The 22,404-nt window shown below is 36.3% G+C and overlaps 1 protein-coding gene across 2 annotated transcripts in view; it reads left to right on the top strand.

The window, feature by feature from the left end:
* klhl5 (kelch-like family member 5) overlaps positions 1 to 22,404 on the top strand; it is an 80,796-nt gene that overhangs the window by 44,944 nt on the left and 13,448 nt on the right. For both annotated transcript variants that reach the window (XM_067405277.1, XM_067405276.1), the window contains exons 3-5: positions 7,505 to 7,641; positions 8,511 to 8,707; positions 11,310 to 11,522. In XM_067405277.1, the coding sequence (XP_067261378.1) occupies positions 7,505 to 7,641; positions 8,511 to 8,707; positions 11,310 to 11,522 (547 nt within the window). The remainder of the gene's footprint in view (positions 1 to 7,504; positions 7,642 to 8,510; positions 8,708 to 11,309; positions 11,523 to 22,404) is intronic.

The following is a 22,404-nucleotide window of genomic DNA, read 5'->3' as shown; positions in this document are numbered from 1 at the left end:
TGTCATGGCAACACTGTTCAAGATATCCTAAAATCGTTCACAATTTAGCATCTTCAGTGTCTTTGTTTCATGTTGACCAAGTTTGGTGGCGATTGCGTGAATCTCCTAAAGTATTTAAAAACACATTCAAACCAAAATATCTGACTTCTTGTTGGTCGGAGCTAATAACTGTAATCTTGAAAATTGTTCGGCTTGATGAGAACAATATATGTACCGGATTTGATGACTGTAGGTAAGACCAACCCCCCAACTTTTGTCAAAAGGTGGTGCTATAGAGCCTCTCCTCCTTTCCCATTTCTAAGGTTTTGCCCATGTCTTCTGGCCGACAACTTTGACGTGTGTGTCGAGTTTCATGCAATTAGAAGAATTTAGTTTCAAAAACTAAGTGACACACTTCCTGCTACCAGTTGGTGGCACTATGACTTTGACTCACAACAGTCACATCCATGTGATCGGCCTCCTACAGTGAACACACCTGAAGTTTCATCAAAATCAGTTAACCCTTTCACGCATGAGTTTAAAATATTCTAGCTGACCCCCCAGAGTGAGTTTTTTTTAAGGCAACCGTAATTTTAGAACATTTGCCCATATTGTTTCCATGGCAACACGTCACGCTTGTCACATAACACACTGCAGCCACAATAACACTGTATGACAGATGGATCACTCTTATTTTGTTTTCCTTTTTTATTTAAAATATTCACAAACTTGCTTATCATGTCATCAACTATCTTATATTCCAATTCTCAAATATGTGTAAGTGAATGTGTGTTGTGTTGTTTTTAAATCCTTTAAATCTTGATCTATAATGCGAGATGTGCGCCGCCATCTTAGTTTGCACTTAGTTTGAGTCCTGTCAGTCAGATTTATAGCATGTGAGTTCATCAGTTTCTCCTGAAATGCATGCAAATAAGTGGTTGGTGAACTGGAAGAATATTAGAATAAACTTTAGTTACTTAGGTCCACTGTGCGTCTGATATGAATAAACATCAACAAATTATATTTGAATGGATTGTTATTGCTGCTTCCACATTAGTGTGTAATTTACAAACTCTAAATGTAGGGCTGTCAAACGATTAATCACGATTAATCGCATACAAAATAAAAGTTTGAGTTTGCATAATATATGTGTAAGTACTGTGTGTAATTAATATGCATATATAAATACACACAAGCTAATGTATATATTTAAGAGAAATATGTTATTTATGTACAAAATATTTGTATTTATATAATATAAATTATATAAAAATATAAATAAATACATGCACTTGTAAATATTTCTCAAATATATACATGAATGTGTTTGTATTTATATGTAGATAATAATTACACACAGTACACCCACATATATTAGGCAAACTTAAACTTTTAGTTTGTATGCGATTAATTGCGATTAATCGCGATTAATCATTTGACAGCCCTATCTAAATGTATTGTTTTACTGGTGATTATGTGTATTTAAATATCTGACACCTTTAAAAAAAAATATGTGGCTGAAAACACTATATAGTTGTGATATATGACAAGCACTGAGCACGGCGCCCATCACGCAGCCAAAGCCCAAAAGCACAGTTTGAATCTGGCAGTTGTGTGATGTCACTGAACGTTCTAAATCCCATGTGTGTCCGTACTCTTGGGGGCACAGAAATAAAAATCCCATATACCGCTCAAAAGGTTAATGTATGCAGAAGTTATAACACACTGCCTGTTTCCCTTTTCTTGCCATAAATTAGTCAACGCCATGGCCAAACCGTTCGAGAAATCAAAAATCTGCTCGGAATTTAGCATCCTCAAGGTCTTGTCTGTTTGGTGGTGATCGTATGATTCTACAACTGTATGAAGTTTGGTCCGATCATCCGGTCATTTTTCAAAAATGTTTGATGAAACCAAATCATCTTTCAGAGTTACACCACTTCCTGTTGCCCGCATGCTTTCGGGGACATTTTAAAATGCTTAATGTGTTTAATGTGAAATGTTAATGTAAAATTTCTCCTCCATTGTCATAAACAATGTCAACTTTTTTCCTCCCAATTTTTTCCCCCTTTTAACACACTTTATCATATCTACAGTAAATCCATTCCACATAAATGAACAAATTCTGTTTCGGCTTGACATTGTTGTGACGTGGGTAGAATTCAGATAGATCTTATTCCTGTCAGTCACCAGTGATTCAGTCAAAACAGAGAGCAATTCTCTCTGGGATTATTTTAGTGGTGTACTGTGATAATCATCTTTTATTCATTTCTAGTTGAGTGTTAATATTGCATTCATAAAGTTTAGTGGTTGTCAGTTGGTAATCCGATTTGATGTATGTAATGTAAATGACTCATCAAATTTTTATTAATCTTATTAAACACAGCTAGCGTTCATGCAAGCAGAACAATAAAATTGCTTAGTAACTTAATACGTAAAGCAAACAAAAACAAACCTCACAGAGTTTGCCTTCCTTTCAAGCTGTAATACAAGCACTCTCAGTTCTTTGATATAGTAATTAGCATTTTGGCTATGAGTCTAATAGATTTAAAGCCGCAAGCTTTGACTGAGTGTGTGTGCATGTGAATATCTTTGTCTGCAGAGCTGGATTTGAATAGGAAATCCTCATTTTACCATGCTTCAGTTAACAGATCCTCAAATCCTGTCTCTTACTCTAATCTTTCTCTCTCTCGCTCTCTCTGTTTCTCACTTCTGTCTATTTACTTTTTCAGCTTTTTTATCATGCTTTACATGCAGCACACAAGTGTCTATTCCAGGGGTCTCCAACCTTATTTCATTTCAGAGTTACTTTTTAAAAAACATGAAAGTGGCTGAGAGCTACTCATGTTATACAATATTGAAATCTCTTAAATAATGTTATCATAACTCTCAAATTAACAACAATATAAACTGATATACAGTACACCTGAAAGAGTTTTTGTGTACATGTCACCCTTTAAAATAACAGAATCAGAGAATACATTTCTATATGAAAACCACTTTGCATATTACCCACTCTCACCCAGGCCACAACCTGTTTGCAATTTGCCGTCAGGCAGACGTTACAGATCTCTGTGCAGTAGAACATTTAAGTATAAAAACAGTTTTTCCCCAAGGCTATCTCCATCTTAAAAAGCTAGCTTACAGTTACCTGGTTTTATAAGTCAGAATTCAGTACTCTTATGGCGTTTTTGCCACCTGAGAGTTAGGCAATAAATACATACTACATGTAAATACATATTTTTATTTATACAGTTGTATATACAGTACATAATACACACATCTGTATAAACATAAGTATATTACTTTATATTTTTTTAATTTATTTTGAATAAATAAATGAAATTATTTATTTTTTAATCTTATTTTTCTTAATCTTACTTAAATATTCTTTACATACATACATACACAGTGTTCAGTGTAAATGAGTACACCCCCTTTGAAAAGTAACATTTTAAACAATATCTCAATGAACACAAAAACAATTTCCAAAATGTTGACAAGACTAAGTTTTATATAACATCTGTTTAACTTATAACATGAAAGTAAGGTTAATAATATAACTTGGAGAACAAAATTTTCAGTTTTACTCAAATTAGGGTGATGAAAAAATGAGTACAACCCAATGAAAGTCTCTGAAGCAAAGCTAAATTTTAGACTACAAATGTCTAATTTAACAAGAATTCAACCACAGGTTAAAACCCCTTCCTATTTCATGCTGTCACCAATGGCACCATATGGAAGAGAAATCTCACAAGACCTGAGAAAGAAAATCATTTCTTTACTCCAGAAAGGTGAAGGCTACAAGAAGATCAGCAAAGCTTTACTTATCAGTCAGAATGCTGTAGCAAAAGTGGTACAAAACTTTAAAAAAGATGGAACTGCAACCATCTCACAGAGGCGTCCAGGTCTTCCACGGAAGTGAACACCTCGACAGGAGCGTCTTCTGATGAGAAGGGATGAAGAAAATCAGCATTCAAGTTCACTGCAGTTATCTAAAGAAATAGAAAGCCAAACTGGGGTGACTCTTTCCCGTGACACAATACGGCGTACACTGCAGAGGAATGGCATGCATGCCGTCCACAAAAGAAGCCTTTCCTAAAGTCCAGGCACAAAAAAGACTGCTTAGAGTTTGCTAGAGCCCATGCTGACAAAGATGTAGACTACTGGGGCTCTATACTCTGGAGTGACCAAGATAAATGTTTTTGGAACTGATGGCTTCAAAACTGTGTTGTGTTGCACAGATGAGGAATACAAAGAAAAATGCATGGTGCCTACAGTGAAACATGGTGGTGTCAGTGTCCTTATGTGGGACTGCATGAGTGCTGCTGGTGTCGGGGAGCTGCATTTCATTGATGGCATCATGAATTCACAGATGTACTGCTCTATATTGAAAGAGAAGATGCAACCATCACTCCGTGCCCTTGGTCGTCATGCACTTTTCCAACATGACAATGATCCTAAACACACATCTAAGGCGACTGTTGGATTTCTGAAGAAGAACAGGGTGAAAGTGATTTAGTGGCCAAGTGCAGTGGTGGTCAGAATTATTGGCACCCTTAAGCCGGGCACACATTTAACGACTAGCTAAAACATTCTAAAACTGTGCTCAACATACAGCAATTGTTTCCTGCGACTGAAGCAGATTTATATACTTACACATGGAATCTGAACACCGACTGTAATCGCAGACTGAACGCAACTGGCTCTGACTGGATGCGTTTGAGCGCGATCAGTCACAAAGTATCAATTTACATTCATAATCGCTTTACAATCGTTAAGTGTGTGCGCAGCTTTAGTAAATATGATAAAATATGACTGTAAATATAAATCTGGATTGTTTATCCTTGATCTTTAATTCATAAAATTAGCAAAAATATGGAAAAGAATTGAAAGTAGGAGGGAAATCACATTATGAAATAAATGTTTTTTCTCTAAAACACTTTGGCCACAATTATTGGCACCCTTAGAATTTTTTATGAGTAAAATATCTCTGAAGTATATTCCCATTCATATTTATATTTTTTTAGCACACCAGGGTGATCATGAAAATCAAGTTGTCCAGCCATGACTTCCTGTTCCACAGGAGTATAAACATGAGGAAACACAAAGGCCAAATTCCCTTAATCATTCATCACAATGAGTAAAACCAAAAAATATAGTTCTGATGTGCAGCAAAAGAGCTTCACAAAATAGAAAGTGGCTGAAACAAAATAAAGCATTGAAAATCCCCATTTCCACTATCAGGACAATAATGAAGAAGTTCCAATCAACTAAAGATGTTACAAATCAGCCTGGAAGAGTATGTGTGTCTAAATCATCCTAATGTGAAGTGAGGAGGAAAGTTTGAGTGGCCAAAGACTCTCCAAGGATCACAGCTGGAGAATTGCAGAGATTAGTTGAGTTTTGAGTCTCAGAAAGCCTAAAAAAATTATCAAACAGAGCCTACATCCCTACAAGTTGTTTGGGAAGGTTTCAAGAAAAATCCTCTGCTCTCATCCATCTCCAGCATATTCAGTTGTCAGAGAAGACTGGAACTTCAATCAGGACTGGCTTCTTTGGTCAGATGAAACTAAAAAAAGAGCTTTTTGGCAGCAAACCCACCAGATGGGTTTGGTGCACACATGGATAAAAAGTACCCCATGTCCACGGTTAAATATACTGCTGGATCTTTAATGTTTTGGGCCTGTTTTTGTGCTGGAGGTCCTGGACATCTTGTTCAGAATCATGGTACCATGGATTCTATCAAATACTAACAGATGTCTCCTGATCTGAACCCAATCAAACACCTATGGGGAATTCTGAAGAGACAAGTTCAGCATCAATCTCCATCCAGAGAGAGTCATTAAAAATCATGGAGGCCATACAAACTACTTGATGTAATAGTTTTTGTTGTGGGGTGTATTTATTTTTGCATCATCCTAATTTGAGTAAAACTGAAAAATGTGTAATCCAAGTTATATTATTAACCTTGCTTTCATGTTATAAGTTAAACAGATGTTATATTAAACTTAGTCTTTTCAACATTTTGGAAATGGTTTTTGTGTTCATTGAGATATTGTTTAAAATGTTACTTTTCAAAGGGGGTGTACTCATTTACGCTGAGCACTGTATGTATGTATGTATATATGTACCCAGTGCTCCTGCAAACCGCACACTTGGTGAATAAAGATCATTTTGATTCTGATATTATAGTTCCCTATACATTACTATTGTTATTTTTATAATGCATCATAACTAGAGATTTCATATCACGATTATAGTGACCAAAATGTTCACAGTTATCACAGTAATGTTAAAATGTGCTGGAAATGTTAAAAAAAAATACTGATACTACATTCTGAAATCATCTCAACAAGTTTTATGTTGAAAACCAAGAAACAACGAATAAAATTAGCAGCGCTCTGCACTTTTTGTTTGAACAATTATTTTAAACATTAAATAATAACATATGGGTGCATTACAACATAACATGTTATCTTCTAACATGTACTGCATGCTCAAATAAAGTTTTGACAAAAAAAGTTTTATAAAATTATATACTTTTTCAGCCTTTAAATCATTTTATGAAAAAGATGAGTCAAAATGATAAATTATATTAATTCATAGATTCTTTAATGATTTCTCTCAGCACTCTGCCTTCCATCATGTTTTCACACAAAACGAAATCTACACTTCATGCTGCGCCTGCAAGCGTAAGACTGTTGCTTACTTTGCTTAATGCTGGACTGCAAGTTTTTCATATCGCGTTAATCAAATACAGTTTTAATAATAATTAAAATATGAAATGGTAATACTTGTTCTAAGATGCTTCAGTTTTGACAAGCGCCGCAAATTAGGCACACGCATCTGTAAAGAAAAACAGTCTACAATTCCTCATGAAAATGTTTTTTTCACCTTTTCTTTGCTTGAACGCTTGAGGATGATGACACTCTTGACTGAAACTTCAATGTCATGATAGTTTTTTTTCTATTGTTGGTTGTTATTTTGTTGTATTGAAATTACATTTGCATGTTTGTGATAGGGACCCGAGCAGTCACAAGGAGAATCACACCAGGCATCCATTTAAAGGTTGTTCCAAAAGAAATGTAATACTTTAAAGGCAAGGAAGTGCAAAAAGGTCCATAAAACAGTGCATAAGAGCAAAATTAAAAAACTAAGGTTACAAAAACAGTCTAAAAACTAGCACCAGCTTCTCCCACTAACTGTTGGAGACCAGAGTTTCTCATCTCATGCTCAAGCAGCATTCACAACTTTTGCATTAAAGCTCCAAAACCATTCTCTGTTCCCCTGCCTCACATCTGAACACACTTAAATACAAACTTTTCCCACCTTGGAGCAAATGGAACATACCATTTTCTGTAAAACTAACCCTTTGACTCTCTACACATTTCAGCAAGTTCATAAATGATAGTTTAAGGCAATAGTTTAAAAAACTGATATTTCCAAAATATGATAAAAATGTGAGCATGTAAAATCATGTGAGCATTCAGTGAGATATCATATTATCTCCGTCTTTCTCTCTTAGACTGGTTCTCTCATCAGTGTCCGATTACTTTGCGGCCATGTTTACCAGTGATGTTCGAGAGGCAAAGCAAGAGGAGGTCAAAATGGAGGGCGTGGACCCAGATGCGTTATGGGTCTTGGTACAGTATGCTTACACAGGTATGTGCTTATCTGGAACAGATCTTTGGTTAGATATACATGCACACTTACTAAGGATGTACATTCAAATTTTGGCTGATATCAGCCAAAAAGCAGGTAATATTTTGATATTATGGCTGATATTCCAATTTTATACTATTTTGCGCAAAAAAAAAAAAAAAAAAGAATCTGAAAATGGACTAAAAATAAGATACTTTCAATTATAATGTTGTAATGTTTAGCATTCAAAAGTCTAAAAAAACTGAGATTCACTTTGAAATCTTTTTAAAATTACATGTAACAGTAATTAAAATATTAATGACTTATTATTATAAAAAAATGTTAAGTTAAAAGATTAGTTTTAATTTGAATGCTAATGACAACAAGAGTCTGTAAGCTTTTTTTATGTTTTTGAAAGAAAAAAGTCTCTTATGCTCACCAAGACTGCATTTATTTGAGGACAATTACAGTAAAAATATTAATATTGTGACATATTACCACAATTTAAAATAAAATTTTCTATTTTAAAAAGTTTTAAAATGTAATTTATTCATGTGATGGCAAAGCTGAATTTTCATCATTACTCCAGCCTTCAGTGTCACATGATCATTCATATACTGATTTGGTGCTCAAGAAACATTTCTCATCACCACTGTTCAAAACAACAACATTTATTTGAAATGGCAGTCTTTTTGTAACATAATAAATATCTTTACTGTCACTTTTGATCAAATGAATGTGTCCTTGCTAAATAAAAGTATTAAATTCTTTCAAAAAGAAACTCTTGCCGACTCCAGACCTTTGAATAGCAGCATACTTACTAAACAAATCAATCAATAAGCACTCGTTAACAGAAATTACACACCTAATCTCAGTCTTTCTTTCTACAGGGCGTTTGGAGTTGAGAGAGGACACTATAGAGAGTTTGTTGTCAGCTTCCTGTCTTCTGCAGCTGTCTGCTGTGGTTCAGGCCTGCTGCAGTTATCTAATGAAACAACTCCATCCCTCCAACTGTCTGGGCATTCGGTCCTTTGCAGATGCTCAGGGCTGCCTGGACCTCCATAAGGTGGCACACAACTACACCATGGTGAGCACACACACTAAGAATAGTTACACTCTCACTTAATTAGTGCAAAAGATATGCTGGCAAAGTCAGAAGGAGTTTCTACTCCTGGAAAGTGAATACTAAACCACTTTGTTTTTTATCTTCAATGAGCACCCCTCTCTCTCAGCTTCATTTTTCTTCTTTTATCACTTTTCTTCCGTTCTTCTGTTGTTTGTCCTCCTCCCAACCAAGCGCATACTGAAGGATTTATCATCCGCAGTTCACCGAGTCAAAACTTGGAAAGCGAATTAGAGGACACTATCGAGCGTGTGCACTCAAAAGCATACGATATGCTTAAAGTTACAGACACGCTGTGTATTTTTTGTTCGTCCTTCAGCGTTTTGTATTGCATCTATGTGGGCGGCTGCCTCAGTGAGCGTGTGTATTTGTATTCATCTATAGGCGTCTGTGTCCATCTGGCTGTCTGTGCCTGTTTTTGTGGGTTTATGAGTGAGCAATTGAGCTCATTTTAACAGGCGTGGAAGCACTGGTGCCGAAAAAGTTCCCTGAACGAGGCAAGTGTGTTTAATTGGACATGCTACTGTTCCTCTTCGCAAATTTTCCGCTCAGCGTTTGATGTTCCACTGCTCCTGAGGGAAACTCATTCAAGAAAATATAACCCATAATAGCCCGCCCACAGTTCACAACAGGGGGGTTGTCATGGAGACTGCACTGAAAACTTGCTTTCCATTTTCCATCAGTGCCTCTGTTTCCTATCTGGCTTTCCTTCCCTTGTTTTTATTTTATTCCCCCATCCCCCAACAATGCGATGATGTCCAGTTCTCTTGTCCACTACCAGGGATATGTTTCCGTGTTGGTTAGCAGATCTGTTTTACAGGAAAAGCAGGGAAATCAATGCCAAATGCAAGTTCTAAAATGCATTGTTAATATAGCAAAATAAATGTTATTATCAATTTGTAAAAGGAAAGAGAATACACTTGAAGAATCTGGGTCCTGAAGCAAAACCATTTGAATAACTACTAGTCTATGGTGTGTAATTGCTAGAATATATGTGTATGTAACATGTCACATATACACATATACAAATATACAATACCTGTGTCATATTAAGATGCTTAAAACTAAAAACATCAATAATAACTTGGATTAAATGTGAAGATTATTAACAATAAATACAATTTTTAATTGTGTGTATGAATTTTGAATGCCTTTGAAAGGGTTTGTTTGTGCTCACCAAGGCTGCAGTAGAAGAAGTAATATTGTGAAAATTATTACAGTTTAAAATAGTTCTACATTTTAATATATTTTAACATGATTTATTTCTGAGATGGCAAAGCTAATTCTTTTAGCTGGCACTACTCCAGTCTTCAGTTCAGAAATCATTCTTATATGCTGATTTGGTACTCAAGAAACATGTATTTTTCTTTTCTTTTCTTTTTTTTTTTTTTTTGGGGAAAAAAAGAACAGAAAACAGCAATTATAGCTATTTGTTTTTTAAAAACCTTATTTTTATATAACTTTACAGAACATAGACAAACGGTAACAAACAGTTAATACAACTTCATGGGTATTTACATGAAAATTCTTTCAAAATGTTACATTTAATGGGGGGAAAAACCCTGTTTCGATAATTGGTTAGTACTGGCACTATATTAAAGAGATCCTTGAGTAAAAGGAAGTCAACAGGTTACCATGTAAACACACATATACATGCTTATAGACACAAAAATGGTCCTATCCATAGCCATACTTTCATGTAGCTTAGAGTAATATTTTCATATGGTGGTTGCTTATTTGCATACTGTCACAGTCACATGGACTTTTAGTTTGTTTGTTTGCATTGTCACATGTTCCTTTGTTCTGTTTCCCGCCACATTCCGTCACCATGGACACTCATTGGACCACGCTCACTTGTTAACCTGTCTAGCTTGTTTGTGTCAGTGTATTTAAGTTCCTGTCTGTGTTCAGTTGTTTGTCGGGTCTCGTTTGTGTTTGGTGTATGCTCTACTCTGGATTCTGTGTTTCTCCCTGTGGATTATCTAGTAAAGACTTATTATACGTTACTCTTCCTCGTTGTGTGTTTGATATACCAGCATCCGTAACACATACATATTCCTATTACACACATTACACACATTTGATATATGCTTTGTCCATTTTCCCCAGTGTGTATGTTTCAAAAGTCTCCTTTTATAGTCTGAAGCATTTACAGTAATTTGTAACATATAAATATAATATATATAATATTATGTATGTATGTGTGTGTGTATACATGTAGCCTGTATCAAGTGACTAGAATTTTGATTTGATTTTTGTGTTATTGTACAGGGCTGCACTGCAAAAATTGTTTTGCTATGACTACACATCTACAATCCTAAGCCTGATCTACACATCACGTGCCACTGATCCACGTTTAAATTTGTATTTCTATTTATTTTCTTTGCACATGCATCTGTCAAATCAACTTACAGGAGAGTTCTCAATCACTTTGTATTTTGTACGTTACTATGCTGAGAGGCCATTAGTCACACACACATTCTCTGATGCTCTACTTTGTGACAACCACATCCTTGGTTCCATCAACCAATCCAGATAATCTCTCTCTCTCCCTCTCTCTCCCTAGGAGCACTTCATGGAGGTCATAAGGCATCAGGAGTTCCTGCTCCTGCCTGCATGTGAGGTAGAGAAGCTTTTAGCTTCTGATGACATGAACGTTCCAGAAGAGGAAACCGTGGTAACGGCCCTACTCAGCTGGGTCCGCCATGATGTGCCCACCCGTCAATCACAGCTTCCTGCTCTTCTCGCTCACATCCGCCTACCCCTGCTTAAACCACAGGTCAGTCAACCATGCATCCATCAGTCAGCCAGTCTTTTATTCTGCTGTGCTGTTACTTGTTCAGGCAGCTTGATCAGTATACCCATAAAACCACATCAGAAAATCATTAATCTGCATTAATTCATGTATCAGCTAATCAGTTAATTGAGGGATCAGTCAGTAAGTCGGTCAGTCACAGTGATTAATGCTCACGTGCTTCTTGACGTTTTGCAGTAGAATGCTAAACAGCCTTTGAAGCTTTGTTAAGCAAGTCGGCCCACTTTGTGGCCATCATCTTGATAACACCCCTCCCAAATGGCCCTCATAATTGAAAAACTGTACTTATGACTCATGCTGAGTGTTACAAATACTTTACGCAAGCATGCCACACAAATTTTACTTTACAATACAGTCCAGCAGTACTAAATGCTCTTTTATTGTTAAATAATGTTGGTAAAGAGCCTACAAACACTATAAACGCAAGTAATGTTAAAATAGTCACACATTACAATAAGGTTCACAAAAATGCATAATAAATACTTTAGCATTCCTTAGTATTCCACTGTCATCACTTACTCACCCTCAAGTTGTTCCAAACCTGTATGAGTTTTTTTTCTTCTGCTGAAAACAAAAGATGATATTTTGAAGAATGTTGGTAATCAAACAGTTGTTGGTAGCCATTGACTTCCATAGTGGGAAAATACCATCTGGTAATCACGAATGTCTGGTTACCAACATTTTTCAGAATATCTAAATGTATAAATGAAATGAAAACCAAGATTACTGTTGTAAAGACAGAGGTGTTGCTGATTGTTAGTTCATGACATGTTAAAGGTACCGTGGCTAAAGCTAACATTACACACTGTTGGAGAGATTTATAAAGAATGAAGTTGTGTTTATGAATTATACAGACTGCAAGTGTGTAATAAAATGAAAAAATATATATATTTCTTGTCTCCGTGAATAAAGTAATAAACAATGGTATCTTTAACCACATTTACAATACATTAGCAACAGAAACATTTAGAAAGACAATTTACAAATATCACTAAAAATATCGTGATATCATGGATCATGTCAGTTATTATTGCTCCATCTGCCATTTTTTGCTATCGTCCTTGCTTGTTTACCTAGTCTGTTGATTCAGCTGTGCACATCCAGACGTTAATACTGGCTGCCCTTGTCTAATGCCTTGAACATGGGCTGGCATATGCAAATATTGGGGTCATGCATATTAATGATCCTGACTGTTATGTAACAGTCTGTGTTATGTTGAGATTCACCTGTTCTTCTGAGGTCTTTTAAACAAATGAGATTTACACAAGGAGGAGGAAACAATGGTGTTTGAGACTCACTTCATGTCATTTCCATGTACTGAACTCTTGTTATTTAACTATGCCAATGTAAATTCAATTTTTCAATTCAATTTTAATTCTAAGCTATTAATGTTAAGAGATGCAATTGGAGATGTACAAGTGGACATTAGCAAAAAATAAATAATGTTGAACAGAGGTGTTGTTCATGTTTAGTTCATGTTAACCGATTCATTAATTAATGATAACTAATAAACCTTATTGTAAAGTGTTACTAATAATTCAAATCACTCCGATTCCCATTATGGAACCCAGCACATACTTGTATTCCATTACAAGTTGCATTCTGATGCATTTTGAAATGTGTTCATGCGTAAAATCGAGCTAGGAGCCTTTATGCGTTCGCTTGGAGCATTGCTATTTGGCCCTTATAGTACTCGTCTTTATGTGTGTGTGAAGGTCAGTGCTGTTCTGCTGGGCTATGAGTCTGTGGTGAGATGCTTTTGGAGCATGGAGAGTGTGACCAAGAGGATGTTGTTGTGTCTCTTTTTCTCTTATCACATTCTTCACTTACACACATACACACACTCCACTGAAAAGTTTTTGTTGGTGTTGTTGCCTTCTACATCTTAAAGGGGTCATGAACTGCATTGTTTTATTGTTTTATAATGTTTCCTGGGGTGCACTTATAACGTTAGTATGCTTTTACTTAAAAAATGGTCATAATTTAGAAATAAGTGGCATTATACCCTGATTTTAGCCCTCTTATTTGAACGCTCTGTTTTAAGGGGCATGTCTCCTTCTGCACTCAAAAAAACAACTCTTTGAACGAACATAAAAAAATCATGGAAAGGATTTCCACAGGATTAAGTTGCTTTATTTCAGCATTATGCGATTCTGTTATTCCAATTTAATGTACTTACGTTGTGTCAACTTAATTTATTAAGGTTGATTCAACTTATTTACTATGGTTGGGCACATTTTAATTTAATAGTGTCAGCCCAACTAATTTGCAATGTTTTGGAAAATAAATAAATAAATAAATAAATAAATAAATAATTGTTTTCATATACATTGATTTTTACAATTAATTCTTCTTGTTTAATTTTGTGATTTATATAACTTTTGTGATGTTCTGTGTTTGAAATCTAGATACTGGATTCATCCTAAATTGCCTTAACCGAAAACATTGTAAAGCCTAAATTGATTATAAGTCCATTGGGTGGCAATGGTTTTACAATCAACATAGGCTTACAATGCTTTTGGGAAATGCAACCCAGAGCACTACCACAGTGATTACTTTCTTATTAAAATAATTTAAAAGTTTGTTAGCAGGTCCTCAATCCAAGCACAAGTGCAACAATTCACCACAATGGTAACCCTAAAACTATTAATTAACAGAAACTTTTAAATACCAACATAATAGAACAGTAAACATTAAAAAGTCTTTCCATTTTCTCATCTTCCTAAAAACTGTTTAAAATAACACTTTATTTCAACATTTACACTCCTAGTTCAGCCCCTTTGCAAAGCATGATGGGAAGTGAAAATCCTGTTTGATTGAGTCCTGGTTGGGTTTACTTGATTGAAACATGTTATTTTAATATAAAAACATTAAGTTAAGTCAAAGAGTAATTGTTTCAAGTCAATTTAACATGAATCAATCACATTTAAACTAGAAACCTGATACAATGGTGTTGAATCAATATAAATTGTTTAAATAAACTGAACAGCATCAAAAAAACTTTTTTTTTGAGTGTGTGTAAACGCTCACTGCTGTGATTGGCTAACACCTTTCCATTTGAAATAGCTAACTATTACTCCCTCAAAAACTTTTAGCACATTTTTACTATTACAGCTCTCAAGGTTAACAAATCGTGAAAAGTGTTGCATTGCATTTAGATTGTGGCATGAAAGGTTGCAATGATGAAGACTGCAGCTGAATACAGATATATTGAGTGCATGAAAGCAGTGATCCCGTCATTGCATCTCAATTTCTGCACACTAACGAATGCTTTCATCATAACGAATAGTGTAAACGCATTGTAACTAAGAGATTTGTTGAATAAAACAGGAGTTTTGGCACATGTCCAGAACTCATTCACTGATAAACTCAGGCTGTTTGATTGACAGCTCCAGCGATTACAGAGGGAGCGCTCTTTGATCGGTTTCTTTGTATAATTTCATCACCGTTTAAATAACGGATTATTTTCATCCTACTAAGAGAAAAAATGAGAAGTTGACTGTTTAGTCACTGGTTAGATTTTACTGACACATAGACAAAGAACATCTGACTGTACATGAATCATTACATATCAGATCAGGCATTACAATTAACACAGTTACTTACATGTTGTTGCGTTACTGTCGAGTCCATATCGTAAAATTCTGTTTGCAAAGCTTGTGCCGAAATGTTATTGATTTACCAAAGAATCCACAGTGAAATCGCGAATACAAATAAATAAAGCTCAACTGAGACATTCACATTTATAATAACCATATTCCTAGCATTAGGATCCTTTGAAAGGTAATGTTATTTTGTCCTGTATTGCTATCCTCCTCATCTCACTAACATGACAGTGGGTTGGGCTAACGTTGCAATGATGAAGTAGTTGTTGATTTCTTCTATGGCACATTCCAGGATCAGTCATTCCATGGGCCTGGTGTCAATAAAAGCTTTTATTGGACTAACAAGGAAATTTTCATTTCTGACACTTATAGGGTATTGTTTTAGTACAAGAAAAAGCTGATTTCCAAATTCAAGACCCCTTTAAATGCATAAAATACCATATTTATTTGTTTTAAAGAGGTCCTTTTTAAATGTTGACAAAAATTATAATAGTTAATTATTTACCTTGATATTATAATCACGATTATTCATTGAGATTTATAGAATTGAAATACTTTTTGCATTTGTGTTATTTTGTACAGAGCAGTTGTTTTATTTAGCATGCATTCTTTATGTAGGCTATATATCCAAAAACAAGATGAGATCTCTGTTCCTGAATTACTTTATTGCTTTTTATATATTGCTGTAAATCAAGACAATTGTTAACCAGTCAGCTTTAACAGAATTTACAACGTTATTCATATTTTGTCTTAAATAAACTGTTATAATAAGTTGCTTTGGATAAAAGCATCTAACCAAACGCATAAATGAAAAATAAAACACACATCTACGAATTAGACCACATATAACTCGTTACTACAAACACATTATAAATAGATATTTTTGTCAATTTTCAAGATTTGTAATCTTGTTTATGTGATTTTGCAGCCCTACTGCAGTGTTTCAATATTATTGTCATGCAGTCAGTCGGTGGGCGCAGGGCATGATATTCAAATGGATATACAGTTTAATTGAGCTTCTTTCTCCTCAGAACTCAAAGCTTTGCACTTTTTTCATTTTAATGCATGATGAATTCCACTGAACTCCCTTTTCTCACTTTTTCTCTCCTTCTTCCTTTTTATTTCTATCTTCCCCCCTTTTTTATTAGGTGAAAAAAGAGAAATATTTAAATAATTCCAGATGAGCCCACTCGTGGCTGGCTGAGCAGAGTTTGTTCAGTTCCATCTAAATGTAAATTGCAGGTTGTTCTGTTCTTTCCAGTGAAGAAAAAAAGCCTTTCTAAGCCACCGTCCAGCCATCCTTACTACAGAACATTCATTTCTCTTCAACACATATCCTCAGTATTCATGTTCAGTGGAGATGATCGATTTTGGTCCATGACAGATGTGCTTGTTCACTGTATGTGACATGGACACTTTTATGAAAGTGGTGGAAATGATTAGCTTTTGTTTTTAGCACAAAGAGGAGGAGGAGAAAGGGAGGAGTGGAGATAAAGAAGTATGGGGTGATGGATGGGGATGGGGAGTGAGAGGGAGGTGAAAACAGAGACTGAGGAGGTGGAGGTGGTGTTGAATGGGTGGTAAATTGGAGCTCTAACTCTGAGTGCAGTGATGGATATGATTATGGATTCAGTTAGATGGTACTGAATGATTGTGTATGCACATATGCATGTGTACAGTTTTGTAAATGTGTATGTGAATGCATGTCATTTATGTAGTATGTAATATGCATTTTTTTATATTTTCAGTTTTCGTCGTAATTTTAGTTGTAGTCATTTTATGTGCTTTTGTCATTTTTATTATTTTTTTATATTTCTATATAGCTTTGATTTTATATCATTTTTAGTTTAAGTTTTAGTAATTTTATTACTTCAACATATTTATTTCAGTTAGTTGCCAAAGGAAATGAAAATATCTCCCCCCATGATGGATAAATTGATGGAAGATGGGTGCAGGTGCAGGAGGTGGATGAAGGACTTGCGAGGCTCTGGAAACCCATAGGGTGGTAGATTGGAGGGACCAGGGCAGAGCAGATGGCGGCAAAAGCCATGGAGGAGCTGATGGGAGAGACCATGGAGGAGATGACGGTGGGAGGATGACAGGGAATGGATGGATGACGAGATCCCAGAGCAACCCAGGAGATGGCCATGATGGAGGCGACTCATGGCAGCACTGATGGAGGGAGGAGCAAAAGTAGTCCTTTGAGCCCGACTGACTGAGGTGACGCAGGGCGACGGTGAGGCCCAGGCGACGTCCGATGGACCAAGAGACCCGATGTCACTAACGGACAGGGAGACCAAGGTGGAGTCCAGGCGACGAGTGGCTGAGGTAAAACCAAGGGGCAGAAGGACCAAGGTGATGCCGGAGTGAGTGAGGACCCCGTTGGAGCCTGAGGGATGGAGGAGCTTGATGGAGCCATAGGGGTAGAGGAATGGAGTGCGGAAGACAGCCTGGAAGTCAGTGGAGCCTGGTGTAGCTGAAGAGACGATGGCCCCAGTGGAGACGAGGGGGCGGGGAGCCGTGGCGGAGCCAATTGACTCCGAGGGATGAGGCGGAGCCTGGGACTCCTCACACCAGGGCAGAGATGGGGACCGGAAGCTTCAAGGCAGATCAGGGCTGCATGGCAGGGCTAATGGTGAGGGGCTGAAAGAAGCCAGCGGAGGCAGAGCTGATGGAATGGCTGGCTTCAGTGGAGCGTGCAGAAGAGGAAGTGGATGAAGGCTCTTTGATAGACAGGGATTGTGGTGACAACAAACTCTCTATGATGGACAGGACTGGTGGAGATGACGAACTAAGGCTGGACAGGACCAGCAGCGATGAAGGCATAGAAGATTTTGAGCCAGGTGGGACTAGCGGTGACAAACATACATTTGTCCCGGAAGGGACCGACGGCAAAGAAGTTTCATAGGCGGGCTGAGTGGGAAGCACTACATTTGACTCCCAGTCCATTAGGCTTTCCTTCTCATCAATCACCACCAATAATTCCACAGGCATGGATTTTGTTGCATGCTCACTCACCTGGTCAGCCGGGACCACAGGCTTAGCTTCCGGGATGGATTTGGCTCTGGCTCCGTTGTGGACTTTGGCTCAGGCTCGATGTCTGTGGCAGGTACTGGCTGGGTCTCTCTGTCTGCGGTGGGCTCTGGCTCCGTAACCATAGTGGACATGGGCACTGGGTGTGGCTCTGGGGCAGTGACGGATAAGTAGGACCGGACACTGTCTGTTGGATCCTCTTCTACTTCTCCCACAGCAAAAGAAGATCCGTCGACCAACAGGGCAAAGCTGATGTACTCAGCAAGCGTCCAGCAGGACAGGGCATCTGGATAGCAGCTGGATCTAGTTGTCGAAACCGATCACAAACCCCTCCATGAGCATGATGTCATCACAGTTTGCGAGGTGGCTGGCACTGATGAACTTCTCCGCATTCTCCTCTAAGGTCCTTCCTCCTTGAAATCTAAGAATCCCAACCCTTTTAGGCTTGGGCAAAATGTTAATAGATGCAATCTCATTTTTTTTTTTCCCGGTCCGGCATTCTATCACGTGTAGGTTCAGATGATGAAGAGAAGGATGAAAAAGGTTCCGAAACACATTCTTTATTTACTAAACAAACTCCAATACGAGAAGCAGGTAATGTTCAGTGTGTAACAAGACACAAACAATCCCGGACAATAAGGAACTGAAAACAGAGAGCATTTATACACAAGATAAACTAAATGTCAAGCAGGTGTGATCATTAAATGAGTGTCAGATTTTTTTTTGCATGGTAACAGATTAATGGCGGGAAATTAGAACAAAGGAAACATGACTGAAGACAAACCAACTAAAAGTCCATGAGAATAAAACTAAACACACAGACTGTGACACGTTTCCTTGTTGTAGCTTATCCACATTTTGTGCACAAAACAGACACACAGTGAAAACACACCATCAAACAAGCCAAGCGCCATTTAAAAGTCAATGACTTTGGCCTTCCAAAATTATTTCAGCCTAAACCAAAAATTCTAATTTTTTTCAAAAAATTTTTTTTTTGCCGAAATTTTGGTGCATCACCTAAGAATGATAGTCTGACCTGCACGATTCTAATCAAAAACATACAAATGTCTATTTAAGAAATTGTCTCTGTGTGATGGTGCATACAGTATGAGGAATTTATCACATTATGTCACACATAAATATATACAAACAAATTTATTATGTTCCATACATTTTTATATTTACATTTGGCCGACACTTCTTTTCAAAACAACCCATGTTTAAATAATTATGGATGGTAAATTTTCTCAGTTCTCTCCCTTAGGAGGTGTAGCAAGAAGCTAATTTTGGACACTGGGTATGTGTATGTACTTAAAGATTGTCTCTATAGGGCTATATCACTGCAGCATAATTCATTATGCTGTTATTATTACTGTGACTATCCAAGAAACCCCTCTAATCAAAACCTTCTCTGTTTACTAGCCAGCTGAGAGAGGAGATAAGCAGGGAAGATGAGAGGATAAATGTGATGAACGAACACTCGTTAACAAGAGGTGTCATTTGAAAAGGATTTTGAGAAAAAGAGAGACACGAGAGGAAAAAGAATAAAGCATGTCTTGTGTGATGTTTATGTATGAGCTGGTAATGATTTCGAGTTTCCTAGAGCTTGTAGCTGGAAACGGGTTTGTGTGTGTTTTAGTTTCTTAAAAGCTTGTTTGCTCAGGGGTTGTAACCTATATAAGAGTCTCTGCATTCTGTTTGAGACCCAGAGGGACACTAGCTCTGTCTCTCACTGGGATTCTCTCTTTTTTAAAAAATGGAATGTAGGTAGGACCTTTTGTCAGTAGTTTCATCAGATGTTTGTTTCCTCTCTTCATTGTGTCCCCAGAGTGCTCCCCTTAAGGTCTGTGAAGCTGGGAAGGATTCACTGCTGTCATGTTATCAAAGTGTGTCTTTATGTGGTTGAGGGTAAGGGTTTGGTTTGGAACCTAGTTTATTTCGTAGGAAAAAGTATTTAAATTTTCTTTTGATTTTTCCCTCCGTAAAATTACACACATATTGAGAAATCAGAAGGTCAGTGAACAATGGGAGATTGGGAGACACTTGCTCATTTATAGTGACTACAGTGTTTTTTTTCTTTTTTTCTTTCACTTTTTTGTTCTAAAATTTTAAACAAACTGTAAATACTTTGGTGTCATTGATAATAATTCAGTTTTATGTATATACATTAGCATGCAGTGTTTGGGGTCATTAAGATTTTAATATATATATTTTTTAATAAATTGGTTTTATTCAGTAAGGGTGCATTAAAAAGCTGGAGTGAATCTGGAGTAATGGCTGCTGAAAATTAATCTTTGCCATCACTGGAATAGAATACATTTTAAAATAAATTAAAACTAAATTATTTTAAATTGTAATAATATTTCACATACTGTTTTTACTTTATTTTTGGTCAAATAAACGCAGCCTTGGTGAGCATAAGAGGCTTCTTTCAAAAACATTAAAACAATCCAACCGACCCCAAACTTTTGAATGGTAGTGTTTAAAAGTGCAATGGATTTAGCATCTGAAAACTTCAGTTGTCATAATTTCTTTGTAAATCAATAAATAAAATGCATTCATATATCAAAAATGTTTTATTCATTTATCAAGGATGAAGCCCTTACATTTTCATTCTTTTTTTCATTCTATGTATGTAGGAACTTTGCACTTTAGTTTGTGAAAGTTTTGGCCATTTTTTTATGCAAATTTTACCCTAACTGGGTAAAGAGTTCCTAGTTTTTAAGGTCATACCACTGATGCTCAAATGGATTCAAGCCTGTTTCATCATAGTTTTAATATTAACCTTTATTTGTTGAACTATTGTATAAAATCAATGTCACATTTGCAATCGTGTGGATATTTGAGAAAAAATTGCATTCTGTTTGTATAAATATATCAGCATTAAAAACAAGAACTCACACAGGGAATGTTTTGTATAGAGTTTGAGTCTTAAAATCGATCTCTATGCGCTTCTGTTTCTATACTACTTGTTCTCTATGCTAGTGAGTACTAAAACCCCACTTTTACAAAGGTATATTGTCAGGAAAGGCAGTAATATAGTGTGATTTGCATTTGCATGCTGCTTGTGTGACCGCAAAAGATGAGGTAATTTTATTGGATGCCATGTACTGGCCTTGTACAGCATTTTGCCTTTTACAAACACATGCTTGGATTTAATGTTATTTTAAGGTGGGATAGAATTAAATGAATGGCAAAATTCAGCATTTTGTTCGCGTACCTCCTCTGTCACCTCATGTACCCCAGTTTGGGAACCACTGCCATAGACAATAAACCGGTAGGAAGTTGTCGAGCAGTAGAAATTTCAGATGATCATTTCTGTTATGGTTACACTGATATTTTCTTCTTGTCACTCCCTTGCAGATGCCAAATCTATGATGAGATTGTTAATGTCTGGACTGTTTTGTTCATTTCAGACAAATAACTTTCCAACCTGTTAGTGTTGTGACTGGTGTCTTGGTCACTTCTCTTACAAATGCCCTTCCTGTCTGGAAGGTTTAAAGCTTTTAGCTAATCTTAAAGCTAATCTTCTCCAGCATAAATCAACATCTTGAAGTTGGCAAGCAGCTTGTTGGTCTATATGACAGCATGACTGATGTGATTTCAGCTTTTAGAGAAGTAATTGAGCAGCAGTGGGTTTACAGTAAACACTAAGGTGCCCAGAAGTGAGCTGAGGTGTCTTTTTTTTAGCCTAGTTTATAATGCAGAGATAAAAATAAGGAAACCAAGTAAAAAATACGAAAAAATAAGTGTAATATATTTCGCGACTTTAGAATAACCAATCATGTGAGGGATTTTGAGGCATGAATCTGTTTTGCCCAATCAGTGGCAGACTTGTTTGGTCTTTAATTTTGGGAAGTCATTATTTTCTTGGTGCTACTGTCATCTTAATGTGATTAGTGTGAATAATATTAGTGTTGCTTGCAACAACTAATTGATAAAATTGTGACTGGTATTGAAAATAATCAACAACAAAATGCATTAATGAATAACTGTCCTCATGTAACGCAAGTAATGGTATTTTTAATGACAGCAATGACTGTAAAGTTATTAAAATGTAATTTGATATAAAGGCACTTTATCTACTTGAAATAAATAAATAAAGTCCTTTTTTTACTCATGACATAACCTTGTATTCTAATTAATAAGCTTATTATGACACCTACATTTTAGATACCAGTGAAATTTCACAATTCTTGAGTCCGATT

The sequence above is a fragment of the Chanodichthys erythropterus genome, chromosome 12 (genome assembly GCF_024489055.1).
Source record: "Chanodichthys erythropterus isolate Z2021 chromosome 12, ASM2448905v1, whole genome shotgun sequence".
Classification (NCBI taxonomy): domain Eukaryota; kingdom Metazoa; phylum Chordata; class Actinopteri; order Cypriniformes; family Xenocyprididae; genus Chanodichthys; species Chanodichthys erythropterus.
This window is presented reverse-complemented; position numbering and strand designations above follow the sequence as displayed.